Raw genomic sequence first — 21,412 nt, forward strand, 5'->3', positions numbered from 1 at the left:
AGATCTGAAGATAATGATGCCATTTTTAGATGGAAAACTAAAAAAGTTGATGGAACTTTTGATGATACTACATTACCAAGTGCTGGAAAAATAATTATTGATGACTTTTTTATTAGAGTTCCAATAATTGAGTATAAAACTACAAGTAAAATTCAATATATTAATGAAATAACTAAAAAAGAAAAAATACTATTTCACTTTAATCATTGGCAATGTATTGAACAAAAGACAATAACTGGAAAAACAGTTAGTTTTGATATAACAAATATTTATCGAAACATCTATAATCCAAAATTTATAATAATTGGTTTTCAAAAAGGTAGAACTAATGATCAATTATATGACACTTCAAAATTTGATAGTATGTATATTAAAAATATTAGAGTAAAATTAAATGGTCACTATTATCCTGATGAATTAATAAATCTAGATATAAATAATGAAAAATTTAGAATTGTATATCAAATGTATCAAGATTATAAAAAGGTTTATTATAACAATAGTGAAATGTATTATGATCCAACAGAATTCATTGAAAATAGACCATTATATGTGATTGATACAACAAAAACTCCTGTTAATATTTCTGGTTCAAAGAATGATATTATTATAAATATGGATTTTGATTATGATATAACTGTTGCTAGTAAAACTAATTGCTATGTGGTTGTTGTGTCTGAAAGATTATTAGAGTATAATGTGATTAAAAATGATATAACTGAAATCAAATAAAATTATTATAAAACCAACATTTATTTACTACTTTTTGACATATTTTTCAAAATATTATTATATTTTATGAATAATGAGACTACTATTGTTAATTTAAAATTTGTTTCATAAAAAAATATTAATAAATAAAAATTTTTGATTTTCAAGGTCACAAGAAATAAATATTTTAAATTTTATTATTTAATAAATTTGTACTTACCTTATAGATATATCATACCAAATTTCATGAAAATATCTTTAAAAACAAAGAAGTTATTAAGGTTTTTAGTTTAAGGGTAGTTCACCCTAAATTGGAAAATTTTAGTAAAAACATTGATTTTAAACATAATTTTTCATAATTTTTAAGTTTTAGAATTATTCAATAATTTTTTACATTTTTATAAATAAAATACAAAATAAGGGATGAAACTACCCTTAACATAAGTCAAAAACATTCTTTAATATTCAATGAGTGTATGTTTCAAATTTGGTTAAGATTGGTTTAAAAACACTCAAGTTATAACATACAATATATTTCAAATAATTTCATTCGATACTAACAATCGAATAATAAGTTGAAACATTCGATATTAACAGTTAAATTACTGAATAGGAATTCAAAATAACTCACACAAACATAAACAAATAATATTTACTGAACATTTCAGATTTATCAAAGCGTGCATTCAATGCACGCTTTCGTTGAACATCATTTGGTTTGGCAAAAAAAAAAACTGTCAAATAAAACAGCACAGTCACTTAAATTTTTTTACACAAAATATTTACTGTACAATTCAGATTTATCAAAGCGTGCTTTAGAAGCACACTGTCCTTGAATATCATATGGTTTGGCAAAAAACTATCAAACAAAGCAGCAATCACTTGACCTTGAAAATTCTGATTGTTTTATAAACAAGTTATGATTACAAACAATAAAAATAGTCTATAAATAGTTCAATAAATCACTTTTACTTATTAAAATATTAGTTAAAAACACTTGAACAATCCAAATATGGTGATGAACACTTCAAACACATTTCACTTCACAACACGATAGTTTCACAATTTTCATAGTTAATCTTCTTTATACTTCATCTTCAATCAATAAATAATAAACTTTTACCATCAATAAACTCTTATTTTAAATATTTCTTCATAAAACAAAATGAGAATATACATAGAAAATCAGCCAGTCGACAGAGCCACACCCATTATGATAGCTAATGACGAGATTTTTGCTAACTTGACACTTTTTTTTGTTCAATCGGCTAGTTTCATTAGCTAACTATTTAACCATTGATTATACATTTTAAGCATTAATTATAAAATACTTTTCGATTAGTTTAGATAAATCAAAATAATTATTTTAATCCACACTGCAATTTACTAACATTCAACTGGTTATTATTTTATTCAATCACTTATTTTCATAAAAAGATCGACCAAACAAATTAGGCTATAGACTAATATTCCTTCAATAAGATTATATTTACAACACAATTTATTTTTGTTGATTTTTACTTTATCTTTAATCGTACAGAAATGTATAATATATGAAATAGCATTAATTTTTAACAAGCTTTTCATTGGTGATATTTATTTTCAATTTAAATCAATACTTATCTTTTTATCTTAAGATTATCATTTTGTTAACATTTTTATGATTTCACAATTGAAATATATAAAAAGATATTTTTGATAATTAAACCTTAAATAAACCTTTATAAACTTGTTTTTTTAATCAGTTAAACTACATCATGATTTTTATGATATAAAAAACTTTAATAATTTTGATAAATTTCATATTTTTTAATAGTTTATTTGCGACGCGTTAATAAATGATAAAAAATGAGTTTATAAAGGTTTAATTATTAAATAAACTATTAAAAAACATGAAATTTATTAGAATTATTAAAGTTTTTTTATACCATAAAAATCTTAGAGTAGATTAATTGATTGAAAAAACAAGTTTGTAAAGGTTTATTTAAGGTTTAATTATCAAATAAATTATTAAATTTATGGAATTTATTAAATATTTGACGCGTCGCAAAAATCGCGACGCGTTAATAAATGATTAAAAATGAGTTTATAAAGGTTTAATTATTAAATAAACTATTAAAAAATATGAAATTTATCAAAATTATTAAAGTTTTTTATATCATAAAAATCTTGAAGTAGATTAATTGATTAAAAAAACAAGTTTGTAAAGGTTTATTTAAGGTTTAATTATCAAATAAATTATTAAATTTATGGAATTTATTAAATATTTGACGCGTCGCGATTTTTGCGACGCGTTAATAAATGATTAAAAATGAGTTTATAAAGGTTTAATTATTAAATAAACTATTAAAAAACATGAAATTTATTAAAATTATTAAAGTTTTTTATATCATAAAAATCTTGAAGTAGATTAATTGATTAAAAAAACAAGTTTGTAAAGGTTTATTTAAGGTTTAATTATTAAATAAATTATTAAATTTATGGAATTTATTATTTAAAATTCTTTTCATATATTTCAATTATTAACTGTTTAAAATTTCTATAATTATTTTTGTAATAAATGGATCTACTAGAAGAGATTAATAATATTGGAGAATGTAAATTCAAAGAATATAAACCAATAAAAAGTTTAGAATTGAATACAAAATATAAAATAGAAAAATTTGAAAAAGTTAAAGATAAATATGGACCAACAGTTATTGTTGAATTAGAAAAATGTAAAGTTCATTTGCCTCATAGATTTATTAATATATTTGATGAAAAAACAATTAAAGAATTAAATAAAAAAGATTTAAACTTAATTATTACTGAAATTAAAACATTCAAAGATAAAGAAACTGTTTTAGTTAAATTTGTATAAAAACTACTCATTAAATTTTAAAATTTTACTTGTTTTTAAAAACATTTTGTTTTGTAGTCAATTTTATGGAAAATATAGACATATTCATGAAAATTTCATCAAAATTATATACTTTTTCTAGAAAAATATGAAAATGTTAGAAATTGGCCTAAAAGAGGCAAAAATTTAACATATTAGTATTGAAAAACAACAAATTTCATTAAATTATTAAAGTCTTCCTTTTTTGGTCTAGGATTGGTACATTACTATCTACTCATACACAAGTATTCAAGTCTAAACTGTAAACTAAGTAGAATCTACTTTTGGGAAAGTCAAAACCCTTAGAGCGTAATTCAAAGGTGAAATTCTTTTTCAAATAATATAAATTTTATATATTGAATAAAATAAGGGAAAAACTGAAATCAGTAGGTACTTTAATTTCAAGTATTGCCAGTGAGTTTTCAGTATACCAGTGAGTATTATCCTTAGTCTCGGTATTTACTTGAAGCTTGTTTATTTATTTATTTATCCATATACGGTAAACACCATTTTACATTGTACATACATTGCAATTTTTTACAGATGGCCAAAAAAAGATGACGTAATAATACATGCGTGTGACCATTACAGCTATCTACTACCTACACTTAGAATTAACGAAACAAAGTTGAGAAAATAAATATATGATAAATGTCACAGCAAGTGGCAATAAAGAGTAAAGACTAGTTAACATGCAGGAACAATAATAACTATGAATATTGACGAAGTAGAGACTAACAATAATAGCAATAAGCTTGTTGATATAGCCTACAGTTATTGCAGTTATTGATAAACATTTCGATATTATACTTATTAATAAAATAAATTTAATAAAATTGCCATGTTTTTGTTTGAATTTAAGAGAAAATATTAACTTTCCATATATTATTATTTGTTTTAAAACTAATTTCTTCAATAGTGAGTGAATGCCAAATTTAATTCAAACTGATTTACGATTCCAATACTTCATTCATATTTTTAACTTCATATGTGTATTTCATTATTTTAGCAATGGAATCCTTAATGCTTGAATCTAAGTTTTAATCATAAATATAAGCGTTATTCTAAGTGTTAATATAAATTCGAAGATAACTTGAACATATTTGTAAAGATATATAAATATTAGGAATAATATGGACCATTATTTTTATTAAAAATCACTATTCAATAATTCTAAGTAAAATGTTGGCTTATTTAGCAAATCAAAGATCAAATAATCTTTTGGTAATAATTATTATCATCATGCACTATTAACGTATAAGAGCTTAGAAAAAGTACCTAAACTATAACTGTTTAAACTTAACTTAATAATGTCGGTTCTTATTGCAATGCATTTAAAGGTCTCTTAAAACTTAAAACCGTTAAACTTAAAACTTAACCACTTAAAAACGTTAACTATTGTTTTCCAATTTAACTCTAATGATCCGTCAATTGAACGACCGATTTGTCTTTAACAATGACTCAGCGTAGCTTCATTATGTCATGAACTGATTGGAAGGAGCTAAGATTGCATTGTGCATCTCAGCAGCATAATTACTCTTTAGCTGTCTAAAAATAGATCTAAAATTAATCAGTCTAAAACCATGGCTCAGTCATTGTATTTTGTAAAATTCTTCTACACAGATAAATTTGTAATGAAACTCAAATATATATATTGAACATATACTCTACAATGAATGATTCTGTAGCTAGTAATGTATAACAATAATATATTCACCTCAATTAAGATGAAGTTTAAAAAACAGTCAAATCTGTACAAACTAAAATAGGTATCAATGGATCTACTAAGTGCAGTTTTAAATACTTTCTCTTACAAAGTAGATAAAAGGTACAAACAAACAAAAAATTATTGGATGAAATGATGAAATTGTGAAGGGATTCGTTAGTGCCTTACCTTCATACATGTAGAAGTATCTAGTGTGGTAATTTTTGTTTTTAAAGATTAAATTGTGATTACATAATTTGGCGTAATCTCTTCTAGTGTAAATTTAAGGATAAATTATATATTTATTTTTTGTTTAATTATTTAAGCAATAAATAAACATCTTGCAAAACCGTTTTAAATACCAAGGGATGACAATTCTTATTGGTAAGACAAACCAAAGTATATACGTTCAGTAATTGTTCTGTAATTTCCGTTTTACGACCAGGAGTTATCCTAAGTACTCAAAAGCAGGGACAATCCATCGTTAAGATATCCTTGGGACGTAAATCGTCTAACATCGTCAACCTTTCCACCTTAATGGTGTTGCCGATATTTTATACCACCAGCGGCACTTTGCACGCCGTTACTATAGACCATTCCGCGATAATACTCTATGATGCAAAGTGGGAGCAAAATGGACATTGTATAATAATACAAGATTTATGTTATTTTGCACCAGGAAGAATTTTAATTTATATTATTTTGTTGTATAAAATGATGTCTTTTATAAACCAAGAGACGGAAGAATTGTAAGTATTTGGTAGAACTCGAAATTATAATAGGGCTGTATTTATATAGACACTATATCTTTGATCACAGAATATTTATTTTTAATGAAATAACTCGTTTTAATTTTATTCATAAGGTTTTTATTTAATCGGACCCGGTTCCAGTTGGGCCAGATGATCGAGTAGATTGTCGAAATTGATTGTCATCATAAAATATTTTGCAAGAAGAAGTATTTACCATCCTGTAAATGTTAACAGTATAGGTGTCAATATATCAGTTAGTGATGAGTTGAACGAGGTATTTTATTTATCGAATTTTTATATGTATTATTGGTATATAACCAGTAAAATCCTATTCAAAAGTTTATTTATTTTGAACTACCTACATGAACTATCTCCCTGAACTAAAAATTACTATTAGTTTTTGACGAGGGTTAAAAAACACACATTCAATTATATATTTATCTTAGACATTTCAGCTCACTTAACTTTTACTATTAATTGAATTATAACCTCACACACTCAAGCATATAGGCCTAGTTATTTTTAGGGTAGTTTCGAAATATTTAGACATTGTTAGATCCAATTGAGTCAATGACAGTGAGTGCAAACTTAAATTACCTATAGGCGAATCAAATTGAAAGTAAAATTTATTATTAACTTTATTTTTTATTAAATTTTATCTTTTAAGTTACACCGAATGTCAAAGTACCAAAATAAGTACTAAATGAGAAAATTTTATTTTGACTTCAACGTTCCATGTGATCTGCATATTCTTTAGGTTGTTAAAAAAATGCTACAGCTTATCTTTATAGCCTTCTTCAGTATCCGAAGACTATTTAAGGTTTATAACCCATACATAGAAGTATAAGCTAACTACTACTATACTGTAGTATCCATTCATTGATGAATCCATCCAACAAATACAGATTGAACCAGACACTATTTCTCATCAACACTTGCGTAGCCATAGGTTTGTTTTGACTCATATAGAGTACTTTATATTACAATCAAGGCATGAACACTGAAACCTAAACATCCACAGAACTTTGAAAAAAAATCAACTTAAGAATTTGTTTTTATATACTACTTACTCCTCTGATAGCTCCGGACTGTGTGTCTACAATGCGAGAGCTGTATCTTGGTCCGCTGTTGACGAGGACGATAGACGTAAGCACATAGAGGAGACATGTCCACATGGTCAGCAGCGGCCATGCCCCTCCCGCCCCCCCACTCCATCACATCATTGCCACTGTAGCGCTAGCGTCGCTACATGCCCGCCCCACTCCGACACTGCGACTGCGCACTGCTGGCACCACGTGATTGTAGGCCAATCAACACTTCGACACTAGCAGAACGAACACTAGCGCTGTGCGTCGGTTTCCTAACGTTCCGGTACCAGGATTCTAACAACACACGATAGCGCTGCCTAGAGGCTTGACTGTTACTACTCTTTAAAACGTGCAGTACAACACACGAATACAACTAGGTTTCAGCTGACGGTAGGAACTAAATGCGCAAACTTCCGATTTTTGTTTCCATTTATGATACACGCACTGACTCTGACCAAAACGATGCTAGTAAAACTAAAAGATATAATGTTGTATTTCCTGTTAATGAAGTGTTGGCTGTACCATCTGAGGTCTTGGTGTTCACAGCATCAATCTGAAACATAAAAATACAAGATATTTGTATAACTCTAAATTGTGTAATATGTTAAGGAAAGCCTTGTAAATACGAAGGCTGTCCGTAAATGTGAGTCTCCATTGTGCTCCCACCAGAGTCAAGAAAGTTTCAGATTAGGACAGTGTCGTGTTCTTTACTGCATCCACTACTATTTCACTACTATTTAAGCTGGTTCCCAGCGCCCGGTTAGTTTTTCACAGCATGTAATAGCGTATATAACTAGATAATGGACGGGAATTGAGTAAAGTGTTCGGACGTATAAAATGTGCTTAATGGTTGGAGGGAGCTCAGAAGTGGTTTTAAAAATGTGTAAAATTATTTTTGTAACAGTAGGCCAAAATTGTCTTGTATGAGGCAGTTACCAAAGCTAGAAAAAAATTAATATTGATAGCATAGTGGGAATTTATCATAGTTTATGGTTATTACACTATTTATTTATTGTACTGTAAACCATCTTTCTGTATACTACTTGTGATTTGTAAAACGATGGCACTATTGACAAATAAAATTCTCAGTTTACGACGGGTAAAAGTATTAATGTTATTGATAATATTTTATAAATATTTATTTTTATTTTATAAACAATGAATGCTAGTTTATAAATAATAAGCCAACAATAATAAAAGATAAATAATAAATCATATAACTCAGTATTTTTTTACTTCAAAATTGATTTTAGGATCAAAGAAGGTAAATATTATCCCTGAAAAGTTACCAGACCACTCCGCGATACTGTTTGTAACGAATGCCACAAGGTGGGTTTAAAGGTAAGATTGAATGCCATCAGATAGGAATGCAGCCTGAAGCGATGACCACAGATCGAGGAATGCAATAAAACGCTCGATCGGACGATATTTCACACAAAACGTTCCTTAAATATTTGCTTCTCCACTACTATTTTGAAATCTCAATCACATTAAAATTCTCGTCATTATGGAGAATTTTTGTATCTTACAGTTAATATAATGAATCCACACAGCTAGCACTACACTATTTAAGTTATTACTTATTTTGTTATTCTTTTATGTTTTTATTTGTATCAGTTGTTGTTTATGTTTAATGTTTGTAATGTGAGAAAACCATTCTTGTACGGCAAAATTATGTTAAAATACTATAATAAGATTATACAAATTTAAATTAATAATTTGTTGCAGGTCAAAATGTATAATGTTTATTAGTACACGTACATTTTGAATAGTATAGTTAATTAGTTAATAGTTAATATAGTTAATATACTAAATCAAGCAGAGTAAGAAACTTTTGCATTAACACGACGTTTATGCATAGGCCTATCAGTATCAAGACATTTACCCTAGGTAATACGTTGTATTAAACTCTTACTTTTTGTGTGCACCTAGAGTGTGTACACGCCATAAATTTCTCTTAAAAAAATATTATATTTTATTTAATCGTCAATAATTGGTAAATAACTATCAAATAATTATTAATAAACATTCCAAGTTTGTACATTATAAGTACTATTGTAGAAACGTCTAGCAAATACAGATAAATAAAAACAGTTAATTGTCACAGCACTTATTTTTTCATCCCTGAAAATAAATTATAAATTTTAATGTCTAGATATTAGGTATAAAATAATCTATATGTCAACCGAGATCCAACCGACAGCCCACATGGCTTTCCTTATTGCCTCCTCGATATTGGTTTTTGTCAGAATCAGTGTTTTCTTATCAAACACAGCCCACAATATTGTATAGAACATTTACGCTACAGAAGACTTTACACAACTGTTTTGGTTCCAAAAGGATTGTTTTTTTTATTCCCACAATGAAAGCCGAATCGCTTTAAAAAGTTTAAGTTAAATTGTCAATTCATTTAACTACTGCGACATTTTAAGTAGACTTTTGTGAACATAATTGATTAGTGGCTGTTTGTTTACGAGTGTCGTCAACAGTGCACCGTCTGTGTATATATAACAATAAAATATGCATTGCATCTATAACTAAGCAATCTTACGCATAGAGTCTTTACATTTTTAAATAGTGACATTTTCCCAGTACACGCACAATATTCAGAACAATGGCTAACCCGATCAAAATGGGCAACTGACTAAAGTTAAACTTCAAATTTTATTTTTCACTCTAATTAGTCTTGACACGCTTGTTACTTATTTAACAACAGACTGCAGTTGAGTCGAGTTTGGTTAATTAAACAGAAACCTAGGGGCTACAGTGACAACGCCGGCCTTTGTTCCGCTACCTTTGATGTAATCAAATCCTTGAGCTCGACTGGACAACTGCTTATGGTGGTGAGTATGATAAGCTGTCGTTGGGTTTATAGGTAGATATATATTTAACACATTTAGTTTATCTTATATAAGGTTTTATTAGTGTTTGATTGAATTGATGGCAGTTTGTTTAACTTAAACCTAAAGGATTTATTTAACAAAGAACAAATAATTATGTAGATTTTTTTTGTTGCAAAAGATGACCTTCGTAGTAACCTACTTTTACTATGGTAAAATAAAATTCTAGGGTGCCAAAGACTTTTTATATAGCCATAATAAAACACTTACTTGTACCTAGATCTGATAACTTGAGTGGTTAAAACCGTATGTTGATAAAAATGAATCATTTCTAATGAACAATATATATAAATATTATTAAAAAGACAGTTTTGAAAGAATAAGCTTTTTGCGTTCCTATTTAGAATTGTGTAAATCACAAAAACTTTCTTACGTGCATGGAAAAATGATTAATTATAATGTTAAAATCATTTTAACACAGATTTCTCTAAAAACTTACATATTTATTTTTAAAAGTTGCCCGATATTGGAAGACGGGTGGATCCTATTAAAAATATTAATTGATTTAATGCGCTTACACTTCTGGAGTCTCTTGTTATTTTTGCTTTTTATTTGTTAGTTGCTACAGTAATCTGCATTGCATGTCACAAGGTTATTTTTCATTTTTTATCAACTTAAACACTTTTTAAGTATATATAATTTAATGATAGTGTACACATTTTTACAATCATTTTATAAATAAAATATTGACGAAAGGTCGTCGTCTGCGGGTGAGGATCCAATTATGCTACATGTCCTTTTTATGGCCAAGTTTTTTAAGTTTTAATTTTAAGTTTTTTTAATCTGTTTTAGCTATGTAATAAACATACAAGTAAATATTTTAAAATGTAAATTCAACCTTGCTCCCTAACACACACTTTATAAAGCAATTCAAACTAATAATTAATAATTTTTCTAATGGTCTCCAACTACACGTGAAGGTAAAAATGTTTACGGAATCTGATGCTCTTGGGTACAAAAATAAACTTTACTTTAAATGTTATGTTTGTTAAGATAAGCAAATAGAAAATGAAGCATTGCTAACAGTCAAGTGTAAGTTAACATAAATAATTGTGTTCCAAGCAAAACACAGATTGCTTTAGCCGTTCGTTTATGTAATGAAGCTGGTTAATTAACTTTAAACAAGACCATTACTCACAGATTTCACTTCGGAATTACATTTCTAACATTCTAGCCATTATTTAAATTGTATATTTCGTTTGAATAATTGTGCTTTTAAAAATAACCTTACTTTGCACGTGTTACAATGGTATGCACAGTAGTGTAGTTATATATAGATCAACTTAATAGGTAAAATCTACAAATTGTTTTTCTATTATTATTAATATACCTCCAAATTCTACCCCAGTTTCTCATTTTGAATGATTCCGTACAAACATTTAGCAGTATGTGTAACTGCCCTTAAAATAATTAACGTATTTATGAATAAATGTATATAAAACTTAAAAATAATGTATTTGTTTAACGTTGTTGGATTATTATTTATCTGACAATACGTGTTACATGGATTTGTTTTAATCACCCATCAAATTATTTGAATACATAAAATAATTCCTATTATAAAAAAACCCAATTATCATCCATGTATTGCGTATTAAAATATATTTAAGATATTAAATATTAAAATACACTATTAATAATTTATAAAACAACATCATATAATTACGTTGAACGTAAGGATAGTTATAAGAATGATTTTGTAATGTATCATAATAGTTGTATTATACTTAACAATCACTTTTGTCTAGATAGGCCTACTGACACATTAAATACAATAATTTATAATCAAAGTTCTTAAGAACATTTACAGCAAAGTATTAAATAATAGTACTGAAAATATATGGATAGTTTTTCTGTACAATGAATCGTTCGGTTTGAAATCAATGATTGTGGGTAGCGGCATAACGAGTCTCTGGCTTCAGGCAATGAAATCCTATTTGGAGGTTTGTGGTCGACCTCGTAAATAAAACAGAGAAACCTACTTCACTCATCTATTTGATAAACATTTGGTTGATGCGGGATGATTTTTATTTAAAATCCCAAACTCAGGCAGCTTCTTTGTTGGAGTTGAACGTAATAAAACTTTAATGGTAAAAAAAACTAATTACATTTTGCTGGATTATGTTAAATTTGTAAACCAATTTATTTTATTAATTTGCATATTTTATTGATGTGTTTATTTGTGTTTTCATATGCTTACTCAAATGTTTGTGTATTCATTTACTTCAATAATAATTAAAGTTCCTAAATAAATATTCGTAATAGACATATTTAATCATTATTCATTTTGAATAAAATTTTATCAAAAATTTCTTTTGGTAGAACATTATATGAAAATTTGGTTTCACGAAATGAGTGCAGCGCTTTCAATACCTGATACTCAGTCACTTTTTTTAGAGATAACTAAACAAAGGAAGAGTTGGTTTTTTCCGTTCTTTTTTATCACTTTTCTAATAAAAGAGTTGTTCCAGATGACAATATCAATAGGTATTTTTTTGTCTTTGATTACACATTTCTTCTCGGCTTGTACAAAACATATGAGGTAATTAATAAATTCATTCCAAGGATATATTTTCTACAAAAGTAGTAGGTGGTTTAGTGTTTGGAATATGAGAATATTGATTCCTATTATACCTGGTCATAGTTTAAAAGCATATTTATTTGTGTTTTCTGTTAAAATATTCTCTGAAGAGTTATCTTATAAGTCAAATTTTTTGTTTTATTTTGAGTAAAAAAATACTGGTTGTATTTTAAATAGATCTACATTTGTCTAGAATAGCAACGTTCTGTTCAATCAAGTTTATTTCCTTACGGTCCGTGTGGTTCAGTAATAAAAAGTAAAAATGCATGGTCAAAGATTACGTTAAAGCTGCTGGGTTGTTTATTTTATGAATTAAAAAAACTACGTTTAAGTTTTTTACCAGATTTTAAAATTTATAGCTATGTTAACTTTATTGACCTTTACAATTGCTATATTTACCATCAAAAAAATTGTCATCTTTTGTGGCAATAAATGGCCATTAAATTAGGTACATTTACTCATACATTCTGATATTTGACGAACAATTATTTCCAAAATGTGTTTTGAAACAAATATTTAAATTAAAACTACTTTACACAAGTAAACTTCCTATGAAATAAATCAAAAATGAGCTTGACATAATGCTGATTAGATTTTTTAAGTAAAACTAGTTTTTTTTTATACATTAAATGTACGACTTATAATTACATTCTTTAGGAATACACTTTCGGATGCAAACAAAAAATACAGAACAGAAATAAAACATTAACAGTGATTAAAATTGACTCTTATTTAAAACACAAATCATTGATCTCAGTTAGCAATTTTGCAAAAACAACAAGTTTGGAACCGAAGAGCTTGACACCTCTGTTGGTCAAAATAAAATCGATGATTTATATTTATCTGTTTTTCTCGTTTTCAGCAGATTAATACTGTAAAAGGAACATACTGCACCAGATTTTGCTGAAGTAAAATTGGACTTTTGGTGTATTTCTCATAAGTAAACTATTTAAAACATGACATTATGTAGGTAAATATTACTATTATTCTGATTATATGTGTATTAATACAATGGAATGAAATATTAACATTGTATATATATGTATATATTCCTAACTTGCTGAAATTGTTTATACAATATAACACAGGTTTATTTACGCTGTAAATTATAAGAACTATTTTACTATATTAGGTGTTCTGATACACATTTCTAACACCATAAACTCTAAATTTCACTTTTACTTATCAAATTTACTACGATTTAAGATACAATTTAAAAAGTCGTCTTTGTGTATCCATTCATTTTTAAGAAGCAGCGTTTTGTAAAATAGAGAACCACCTGAAGGAAGAATCTACTTAACATACCACATCTGACAGCGGTTGAATATCTAACGCGATATACATGATAGACTTTGATGTTCCTTTGTGAGTAGTAGAGTACCTTTGTTCTTTTCCGTCACTAAAATAATGTATGCTATTTTTATATTGACATGTTTAAATATATTTAATGTTAATAGTCGTTCTGGACATAGTTCAAAACTTCAACATAAGTTTTTAATTTTGCATTTGTGCTAATTTCTTTCAAGATTTTCTGAAGAAAATGTAAATTATGACCTACTCAAAACTCTAACTATAAATTAACTAAGAAGCTAAGTATCAGAGTTGATAATATTCAAACCCTAAAACCAAAGATCCTATTTTAACTAATTTAAATAAAAAGTTTACTAAATTTGGTGACGAATGTACTAAATATGATGCCTACCGTTAAAATGTCACTGTACAAATGTTTAAACTCAAGAAAACATTTATTGAGTTAGACTTAATATAAATATAAAATTGTGAAAATTGTATTACTTAGTTGTAACACATTAGGACATTTAAACAGTTTTCTGTATATTTCAGTTTGTATAGTTAAGAAGAACACATAAAAAAAATATTTACCCCACGAAACATGGAATGGTCTTTTATTACGGTAGTAACCCAGTTATACCAATTACTGGCTTTCCTTCTAATTGACATTATAGTTTGGCAATGCGCATATCTCGCAACATTAAGTTTTACGTTAAAACACTTTTAAAGAATTGGTGTTTTTGTAAACACTGCAAGTGATGTAGAAAGTTTAGTTTTATCATTGATTTTGAAAACTAATAAAATGAATGTATGCACAAACTAGCATAGAAAATATGCTCGTTGATCACTCGTACAGTAAATCAATGATGTTTTATGGAAAACTGAACGTAGGAAGAAGTTTTATTCTGGTTGAATAGATTTTGCCCGAAACGAAACTCTAATCCACTCCGTCCCTCATTTCCTTTTACACCGTCAACAGATGCATCACTATTGACCTGTTTGGGGTAATTTTACACCAGGAAAGATGGAACAGAACATTCAATTGCTATAGTCTTACGAGTCATTGGGAGCCTAGACGTTCTAACACATAAACAATAAAAAAAAATGAAAATAAAATTGTTAATCCCACTTTGCGTTAAATATTAAAATTACAAACACTTTGTCATTTGAAAAATATTTTGAGAAGGTAAATGATTACACCTTTTCAACCACTGTTTTAAATTAACTAAATAAACAGTCGCTCTTATGGTGGACAAATCCAAGATGGCCGTTAGCCTCTGTGGACTCCCTTGGAAAACAATTCAAGACTACAAAGAAAATTCCTGATCACACAGAGCCTTATATTTACATTATAATCATTATGGCATTTGGAAAAAATTGTTTGGAAGATTAATAAATCCTCAGAAGCTGTTTGAAGTTATCCAAGATGGGCGCCAGCCTCCAAGGACTCAGGTCCCTGAGCAAAAGTAAAGTTATATTGACGAAGTAGCGTGTGTCAATTATTAGGATGTGATGATGGATTTTTCTATACTGCCATGGCTGAAAGTTTAACCTTATCCCTGTCCACAAACCACTTATATTTATTTTTCATCCTTAAAAATCACTATATATAACATCAACAACAACCTTGGTTGGGTTATGCCCTTTTTATCAATGTATTACCTATTTAAATGCTTGGTATCTTTTACTTATGTTTAAATACAATTTACATTGTAATTATAATGTTTAATTATTTTAATTATAGAGGCAAATATTGTATATCAAACTCTTATCCCTTCTCCCCTCTCATGTTCTATATATAAATACATTACTATCGTAAGTACTGTTTCGAAAATCATTACATGCAATAATGCAGCAATTACGCAATACGTATCAATTCGTAATCAGATCCAGTTCTACTAAGTGGATGTCTCAGTAATTACTGATAGTAATTTGATCAATCAATGCTTGATACGCCAGTTGCGTCATGTAAATCGTACGATATAATTGCTACGATATTGCTAAGACCTTAATGTTTCGACCAAACAATCTAAATGGTCTGCGTAAAAATACATAGACCATAAATGCTATATAAATACCCATGTCGTTGAATGATAAATAAATATAATTTTAATAATGAGACAAATTCTACTGGAGAGTGATTTTGTCTATGCTATAGGTTGAAAACAAAGCTTCAGTATCCTTGCCCGTGGGTTCAAACCCACCGTCCGGCAACGTGATATTATCTTCTTTGTTATAGGACTATAATAGGGAGGATGGAATAATTCACTGATTTAATCTACGCTTGCACGAAGGACTCTATTTACAGCTACCTATCAATCGACCGTTTGGTTCGGAAATAAATCTTTAAGCGGGTCAGCACAACGATTCACTGGCTTCAGGCAAGGAAATACAATTTGGGGCTTGTGGTTGGGCTAGTAAATAAAAAAGAGAAACATGATTCACTCATCAGTTTGATGATTTATTTGGTCGATGTGGAGCATTTTTATTTAAAAAGCCCTACTAAAATAAAGTCTTGATATGGATTGCTCTAACCGGGGGCAGCATAACACTTTTTGAAAGAAATAAATCTTTGATAAATATTCGGATAGTAGGATACGCAAAAGTTTATTTGATATTCGAACTGAGTATCAAATTTGTAAAATTTATTTGCATATTAGGTATTTATTCCGTTACTCATAGAATTTATTGTACACTCTTCAATTTATATAAAAAATTTTATTTCAGAATATAATAGTATTTTCAACTTACATTTTTAAAACGGATAAGAGATATTAACTTAACTTTGAAAATCAACTCATTATTAATACCGTAATATGAAGATTTTTGTTCTTGTTAATTTTTTAAAATTTCCATTGATGGTTTTTAAATGAAATTATATTTGTTATTATTTATTTTTTTTCGCTATTTAGTCTTAGTTAAATATTATGTAAATTGTGTTGTGTGTACTCGAAAGAAGACTGCATGGACTTTCTTTATGGGCTCTAACCTTAATGCTGATTTGTAATTGGGCATTATGTCTGTAACGTAGTATTCATATACAAATAAATAAATACATTACCCAAGCTATAACATTTAAAACATCAATAAAGATAGGTACTTGTAAGATCTTCGTAAACGTACGTAATACTTAACTCAACCATTTGATATTTATTAACTCATTTAAAAAGATTATAAATATGATTCCATAAGCATAAATGTAGACTAAATATACTAGTATATGATTTTCGTAGTTGTCATGTAAAGTATGGAGCAAAAGCTTGGATTTAAAAACATAAAAGAACTATCCCGTAACCAAAGCATTATTGTTGAATTTGAGATATAAGAACGCTAGCCCTAAAATTAATAATTAAAAAATACCAATCAATCATGTTTTTGTGAAATGTGAATGAAAAACCACGTATATAATGTAGAATTGTATTAAGGTCAAATTACAGTTATAATGAATTCAACAAAATATATTAATTATTTTTTTATTTTGGCTGTACTCTATCCCGCTTGGAATTTTAAATGTTTTCTATTAATTCTTACACTCGTAATGCTACCAAGTGCCGTTCCAACACTGACAAAAAAGTGTCTCATTTCTGAGTTAGGCCTAGTTAGACGTATTTAAACTGTGATTTGTCAAAAAAGAAAACTTTCTCACATCCAAGTTTAGAGTTTTGTTCTTTGAACAGCATTTAATGATGCGAAAGATTTAATGTGCAGTTCAAAAGAGTTTTTCACTTTGTCTCCGACTGTCTGGTAAAGAACCCGTAAAACTTACCCAATTCCCTGCAGAAATATTCACTCTGGGATAATTTATTTTGTTGCTATATTAATACGTGCTTATGAGTTTTGCTATAAATCTCGTAAAGGGGTCGTTCCAATCCAAGTTTATTTATGTCAAAGAACATTTTACTTTACAAATACATATATTGTTGCCCATAGTTTAGAAATGTATCAACTGTCTTTGGAATCAGTTCATAGTTATTAACCAGATTAATAGATAGTCTACTTATATATTCAGTTTACCATTTATCATATATTAAGGTGTTCTACTCATATATATATCGAATAGGTTTTTATAACATTATTCTTTACCACATTTTCGAAAATTTAAAGTATTTAATAGAAAATATAAACTGTTGGTAAACTAATAGAGAATATTTTTTTTACAAATAAACTTACTGTCTTTTTACTTCTTTTATCAATTGTTTTAACTCCAATGGTATATAATACTATGTAGCTTCATTTTATGGAACTAAGCAAGTTGATTAAAATGTATAAAACACTACCCCAAGAATCATTTCATGTAATCCGTCCTTTTGTAGCTACAATGGTTTTTTTTTAATTTGCTATAATTATGCCAATTGAAGTTTTATTGTTTTTTTTTTATTCTCATCGTAACTAGTGTATTGATAAGTTCATTTAAGTGTAATTTAGTGTTTATTTGTGAAGTAATTTTTTTAAGAGCATTTTATTTCATTTCAAATGTATTTAATTGACTACCTTTTTAATTAAGACAACTCCCTCACATTAAAAAAATTATATAATTGTATGGTGTTAAACACAAAGGTATTATGCAGTTTGAATCTTTTATTTTAGTAATAAAAAGGCCATTTCCAAAGGTAAAATAATTCAAACGGAAAGAAATTTCAAACTGTTTTACAAAGAAATGTCTCGGTTGGTTGGGCAAAGGAGATTGACAGACGGAGCCCCAGGTGCCTTCAACTTGTCTGCTTTGTACTTAAATATAAAACGATTTGTGTAAACCACTTAATTGAACTCAGAAATATTGATATATAGAAATATAGGCTTTAATAAACAATTAATAAACGCATTCGTCCTTAATTAAAATCCTCATTCTTTACTTAGAACATTCATACTTAAAAAGCAAAATATTCTAAGTCCTATTACTCTGGTTTGCTCTTGGTATATTTTAGTTTTTAATAATTAAGATGTTAATAAACAATTAAAATTATTGAAAAAAATTATTGGGTTCAGTTGTATTTCAGTTTTTAAAATTTAAGTAACTAAAGCACGTGTACAATTTTACTATATAGCATAATATTTAGTCTTATTTGTTATTATTTATAATAAATTAAAATTTAACTTCTGTGTAGTCTCGAATCTCTTATCGTATAAATAACATTTCAATTCACTTTAATTTCGTATAGTCATTGATATCGCCCCTCTAAGGGTGGATAATTCACCTCTAATTTAAATATAAGTCTTCCTTAATTTATATATTTTTTTAGTTCAAAATACACAACATATTATATTTTATGTAAGGAGTATAATTTCTGATCTTCTTGTACAAAAAATGCAATTTACTTCAGCACATCTAGAATTCTACGAATATTTATCCGTTTAAAACCTTTCTTTTTTGTATAGTATAAATAGGTTTTAACACTATTAATACTGTAATACTGTAAATATTCATAATTTATAATACAATGTCTTTAGTATGTTTTCAATTATTAAAAAAAGTATGTTAGTTGTTAGAATACTGTTTGGTACAAATACAGAAAGTGTATGTAGTTTTAATGTTATGTGAATAATGTGCATCATGGTATTTTAGCCATAACGTTAGTTTTAATTGCAATCAAAAGGGCTGTTAAGTTCTGTAGTGTATACAAAAAGGTTTGGAATGACATTTTTTAGGTATAATTGATAGAAAAAAAGAATATGGTTTCTTTATTAAATTTATAGATACTCGTTATTGTAATATTAAGCAATAGTGTGCACTAACAGCTTATAAACTAAGCCTGTTAAACCGATTTAGATGTACAAAAACCGAAAGTTATATACAATAATACGATAGTAATACTCTGTTCACAATTTATTATTCTGAACTCAGTGGTGACATATTAAAAACCCAGGGTTAACTCCTGTTAAATCTATAGCAAAACCAAGCAAAGCCCGACTCTGCAACATTCTGTATTGGCGGAATTTATTGCTCTGCGTGTTTTGTGTTTATCATCCGATATTAAAAACTCCGCAATCTGAATATTTTTTATCGACAAGCATATTTTTTTCACCACAATACGGATTTTCCCTGGACAAATATGGATAAACGTGATAAATAAATAAAAAAAAACTGTCTGCAAGGAAATTACTTGTATGTCATTAATTCAAAATGTAAAATCAATTGAATTACATTTTTTACATCCTTGTGGTATTATATATTAGTAATAACTGTTTCTTGAACACAGAACATTTAGGTTTTTTTGATTATAGTACCACAATCAAAATTTAAACTTAATAAACACTATTTCACCGATATTCTTAATATAAATGCCTTTCAGGCATTTTGTTTTCATAATAAATGCTGACATAGCTAACAAGGACGTGTTTCCCCTATTATGTTTTTGACCCGTAAAAGGATTCTTGCTGCAGTTGGTTTCTGGCATTTAAGAATTAATAATCAAAGTCATACTGAAAGTAAATTATTCAAATTACAGATGGTACTTTATTGTCACAAAAACTAAATAATACATTATATATTTTACACGCATGGTACGTAATGTTGGACAAACTTCTAAGCTTACTTGTTTCAACTTGTTTGAACTGAAAAAGTTAAATCTATGTAATTTCCAATACTCTAAATAAAATATAGGTTTAAAAGTTTTTGACATATTTTCAAAATATATAATTATTTTTTAATATAAATGTCTTTTAGCTTTGTTCCATATCATATAACACATAACTACAAGAAGCTTACTAAACGAATTAGTTATTGGTAAATTTATAATTATTTCTAAATATTCAAAGGCAAAAATAGTTACTAATAATTCTAAAATAAGTATAAGTACTTTAGAATCTTGTAGCGTGAAAAATCACCCAAGAAGTGATTAAAGGAGAAACATTAACTGGGAATCCCTGAATAATCCTTAGAGAAATGACAATCAACCTTTGAACTTAAGGACTGTGTAAAATATAATGAAAAATTACTATTCGATCTTCATATATAATATATTGAACTAGCACAAGAATATTACATGGTTTTTTTTGTCCTAAGGACGCTAGGCACGAGCCTGGGATTGTTTTTCACATTACTTGAGGCTAGATCTAGGGGTTGCGGCACTATCACTTAGATAAAATCCATTGGTGACTTGGCGGGGATCGAACCCGGGACCTCAGGGACTGAAGTCCCGCGCTCTAACCACTACGCCAGCTCGTTCCCTAATATTACTTGGTAAGTAATATAAGTTTATATGGGAAGTAATACATGGATCTAACATATCATAATTTATATTGAAAAAATCAATACTCTTAATCTCTAACATCTATAAAAATTATGCATACGATTTTCGATTAATGGAAACAATAAAATAGGTTTAATCTTGCATTGCGTATCGGTTATTTGTATTAAAATGATATGTATTAGATTCATAAATGTAATTTAACATTGGCTTGAATATCAATACAAATACTTTATTTATACTTATATTAACATATTATACAGCGTGTCCGAAAAAAACCCCAAGTTTTTTCTTTTAATACCTTACGTTAGTAGTATTTT

General features: G+C 27.7%; 1 protein-coding gene across 1 annotated transcript in view; it reads right to left on the reverse strand.

The window, feature by feature from the left end:
* Nucleotides 1-21,412, reverse strand: part of LOC128993370 (neuroligin-1-like) — a 108,106-nt gene that overhangs the window by 51,077 nt on the left and 35,617 nt on the right. Inside the window, exon 2 of the mRNA XM_054417230.1 lies at nucleotides 7,117-7,687. Coding sequence (XP_054273205.1) covers nucleotides 7,117-7,221 — 105 coding nt within the window. The 5' untranslated portion in view covers nucleotides 7,222-7,687. The remainder of the gene's footprint in view (nucleotides 1-7,116; nucleotides 7,688-21,412) is intronic.

The sequence above is a fragment of the Macrosteles quadrilineatus genome, unplaced genomic scaffold (assembly GCF_028750875.1).
Source record: "Macrosteles quadrilineatus isolate MER2022 unplaced genomic scaffold, UCM_ALF_1.0 Scaffold_4__1_contigs__length_99947679, whole genome shotgun sequence".
Taxonomy (NCBI): Eukaryota; Metazoa; Arthropoda; class Insecta; order Hemiptera; family Cicadellidae; genus Macrosteles; species Macrosteles quadrilineatus.